At 38.3% G+C, this 3902-nt stretch overlaps 1 protein-coding gene across 1 annotated transcript; it reads left to right on the top strand.

Annotated features, from left to right (window-relative positions):
- The first annotated feature begins 381 nt into the window (after positions 1–381).
- Positions 382–2866, top strand: LOC129883617 (uncharacterized). The gene is made up of 3 exons (XM_055958241.1): positions 382–546; positions 1926–2226; positions 2313–2866. Exons 1-3 carry the CDS (start codon positions 382–384, stop codon positions 2864–2866), a joined length of 1020 nt encoding a protein of 339 aa, XP_055814216.1.
- The last annotated feature ends 1036 nt before the right edge of the window (positions 2867–3902 follow it).

The raw sequence follows: 3902 nt of genomic DNA, 5'->3' as shown, positions 1-3902 counted from the left end.
GGGTTCGACATCTGGCCCTCAAAAAAGCCACTATATTACTTTTGAGACCACGTATACTTGCGTGTGTGTTTGGATACCAATAAGTTTTGGCACCGTTGCCGGGGAATTTTATGTTAAGTTTGGAAATAGTTTCTTTGTAAGGTTTCATTTTTATTGGTCCTAGTGTTAACAACTTGATGCTGGTTGAAATGACTAATTGCAGGTAACTGAGATAGTACAATGGACAGAGACAAGGAGCTTGTAGATCCATTATCCTACCTTGAATGATTGTTCCAGCGAAAAAGGCGAACAACAACTTCTCTAAATCTATTACATAAACTCAATCTGGCGGATAATCATGATCTAGAAGGAGAGGTCTTGCCAGAAGAGGTTCCTATGGAGATGGCAGTCAGGACAGTGCGTGATATGGCAGTTCCACTTACAGCTAATGTCACATCTAGCATACAAAAACCTCTAGCTCGAGGAAAATTTGAACTGAAACAGAACATGGTGCAATTGTTGTACTCTAATGGGCAGTTTACTGGATTGCCTCATGAAGATCCTCAAGTTCACATTCAATTTTTTTGGAGATGAGCGACACTTATACGTCTATTGGGGTATCGCCTGACTATGTGAGGTTAACATTATTTCCCTTTTCTCTGTTGGGGGAAGCCAAGAGGTGGTTAAAGTCGAAACCACCAAATTCAATCACTTCATAGAATGATTTGGCCTGAAAATTTCTTATTAGGTTCTTTCCTTCAGGGACGATGGCTAAGTTGAGGGCTAAAATTTTAAGCTTCTAGCAAAAATATGGAGAAAATTTGTACCAATCTTGGAACAGATTTAAATCATTACTCATTAGTTGCCCTCACCATTATCAAACTAATGAAGTGTTGGTCCACACCTTCATCAAAGGTTTGGAACCCAATACAAAAATTCTTCTTGATTCTGCTGTAGCTGGACAAGCCTTAGAGAAAATATATGATGAGCTATATACATTGCTCAATCGCATATCTCAAGGGAACCTAAAGTGGAATAGAGTAAATGCTCGACCAGTTATGCAAAAGCAAGCAGGCATGTTAGAGGTTAATGTAGTAACTGCGTTGACAACACAAATTGCTGCAATGCAAAATATAATGACAACGCATTTCAACACTTTAGCAAAAACACAGTAGCAAGCGTCAGTAAGCATGGTTCAGCAACAACATATGTGGTGTGAGGTATGTGAAAGCAGTAAACATGTGGCTGAATATTGTGGAGAAAATCTAGAGTCGGTAAATTTTGTTGGTAATGCACCTAGGAGTGGTGGAAACCATAACTATGGAAACACGTATAACCCAAACTGAAGGAACCATCCTAATTTCTCATGGGGTGGAAATCAAAAAAATTAACAGTAAGGGCAGACTTAATATAGACCACAAGGAGGTGGAAAACAATACAACAATCATGGTCAATGATACAATCCTCAAAGTCAAGGTAATCAAGGATTAGAAAAATCAGGAAGCATGAGTGTAGAGGACGTGTTAAAACAAATCATAACAGATCAAGCTAAGCTAGCTGCAGATGATCGACAGAATCAGTTAGCTACCCAAAATTTAGAAAAATAGCTTGGGCAATTGGCAAGTGCATAGAGTTCTCGCCAGCAAGGGGGTTTACCAGGTAACACTGACCCAAATCCCAAACAAGTGAATACCATGAGTACTCGCAGTGGTCTTCCCCTCACTAAATTGGCTCCCAAAGCTAAACCGGCAGAGGTAAAAGACAAAAAGCAACTTGGGGAAGAAGGTGAACCCAGCGGATCAAAAGTAGTTGAGGAACCAAAGACAAAACCTTCTCCTTCTTTCCTACAAAAATTTAAACAGAAGAAAGAAGATGAGTGTTTTGCCAAGTTCATAGATTTGTTGAAACAAGTATAAATTAATTTTCATTTGATTGATGTTTTGCAGGGAATCCCAAAATATGTTAAATTTATCAAAGATATTGTGGCCAATAAAAGCAAGTTAGCTGAATTTGCAACAGTGGCACTCATTGAAGAGTGTAGTTCAAGAATCTTGAACAATAGTAAGCTTCTAGCTAAACTAAAAGATCTAGGTAGTTTTGCGGTACAGATAACCATTGGTAAATATAGTAATGCAAGAGGTCTTTGTGATCTGGGTGCTAGTATTAACTTGATGCCTAGATCTATGCTTAAGAAATTAGGCCTGGGAGAACTTAAAGCAACAACTATTTTCCTACAGTTAGCTGATCGTTCTGTAGCTAGACCTACGGTATCATTGAAGATGTGGTGGTACAAGTAGTATCCCTTATTTTTTCTGTTTATTTTGTTGTTTTAGATTTTGAGCCTGACCTCGATGATCCTTTTATCTTAGGACGTCCGTTCTTGGCAATAGGTGGGGTACTTATTATTGTGGTTGTAGGTAGGTTAACTATGAGAGCACATGACAAAGTGGAAGTGTTTGATCTATATCAGGCACTGAATTTATCTGCAGTCTATGAAGAATTGTCTGCGGTAACCATCATTGATGATGAGGCTTTAGCTCAATGCATTATAGCAAATGATTCGTTCGCAAAAGTCATGATGGGTCAAGATATTAATGAGGATGTGGAAGCTAATGAGTTAGCTAGTGTGCTTAATATGCCAAACATCAATATGTGGAAGAAGAGTGTAGAACCCTTGAATAGAGATTTGGGCCCTTCACCCAAATCTTCTCTAGAAGAAGCTCCTAAATTGGAGTTGAAACAATTGCCAGCACACCTCAGGTATGTTTTTCTTGGAGTAAATAATATATTACCTATAATTCTTTCATCTGCTTTTTCTGAGGCACATGTCACAACAACACTTGAGGTGCTAGAGGCACAAAAAGGCAATTGGATGGCAAATGGCTGATTTTCATGGGATCAGCCTCTCTTTGTGCATGCACAAAATTTTCATGGAAGAAGGACATAAGGCTAGTGCACAACCATAACGCCATTTGAACCTCATCATGAAAGAGGTTGTGAAGAAAAAGATAATTAAGTGGCTAGATGCAGGCATAATATACCCTATCTCCAATAGTAAGTGGGTAAGACCAGTTCAATATGTACCAAAGAAAGGGGGGATGACTGTAGTGACCAATGAAAATAATGAGTTAATCCCCACAAGAACAGTAACTGTGTGGCGCATATGCATGGACTATAAAAAGTTGAATGATGCCACAAGGAAAGATCATTATCCTGTACCTTTTATTGACCAAATGCTTGATAGATTAGCAGGCCAAGAATATTACTATTTCTTAGATGGGTATTCAGGTTACCATCAAATTACCATTGCACCAGAGGATCAAGAAAAGATAACATTCACATACCCTATGGAACATATGCATTCAAGCGTATGCCATTTAGTCTTTGCAATGCTCCTGCCACTTTTTAACGGTGCATGATTGTGAATTTTCATGATATGGTGGAAGAGTTTGTAGAGATTTTCATGGATGACTTTTTAGTTTTTGGAGAGTCTTTTGATCTATGCCTGGAAAATTCAAAGAAAGTCCTAGCAAGGTGCAAAGAAACAAACCTCGTCTTGAACTGGGAAAAATGTCATTTCTTGGTCAAAGAAGGTATTCTTTTGGGACATAAAGTGTCAAAAGGTGGGTTGGAGGTAGACAAAGCAAAAATTAAAGTAATTGCCTTGTGAAATAATTTCATTTCTTCGTTGTTGATTCTTCATGGCCAGGTGCGCGATGCGGACCTGGCACGGACTACACTATTTTTTCCAATACATTCCATGTTTTGGAATAAAAACTATAGGTCCTTATTTCGTGATGTCGATTTGTTTTGTTGTAGTGTATTTTTGTCACCTTGTGATTTGATTTTTCCCTTGAGTTCTAATTTCCATCAAATCATGCTTCTAATGTGCATTTGTACTCAATTAGATCTGAAAGTTTCTA

Source organism: Solanum dulcamara, chromosome 3 (genome assembly GCF_947179165.1).
Source record: "Solanum dulcamara chromosome 3, daSolDulc1.2, whole genome shotgun sequence".
NCBI classification, from domain to species: Eukaryota; Viridiplantae; Streptophyta; class Magnoliopsida; order Solanales; family Solanaceae; genus Solanum; species Solanum dulcamara.
The sequence above is the reverse complement of the archived record's forward strand: the minus strand, read 5'-3'. Positions and strand labels throughout refer to the sequence as shown.

Excerpts from the sequence above, each read along its gene's own strand:
- LOC129883617 (XM_055958241.1), top strand. The coding sequence starts at position 382 with ATGGCAGTCAGGACAGTGCGTGATATGGCAGTTCCACTTACAGCTAAT. Across the intron at positions 547-1,925 it reads TGCCTCATGAAGATCCTCAA|GGAATCCCAAAATATGTTAA; the intron begins GTTCACATTCAA and ends GATGTTTTGCAG. Across the intron at positions 2,227-2,312 it reads TTTCCTACAGTTAGCTGATC|ATTTTGAGCCTGACCTCGAT; the intron begins GTTCTGTAGCTA and ends TTGTTGTTTTAG.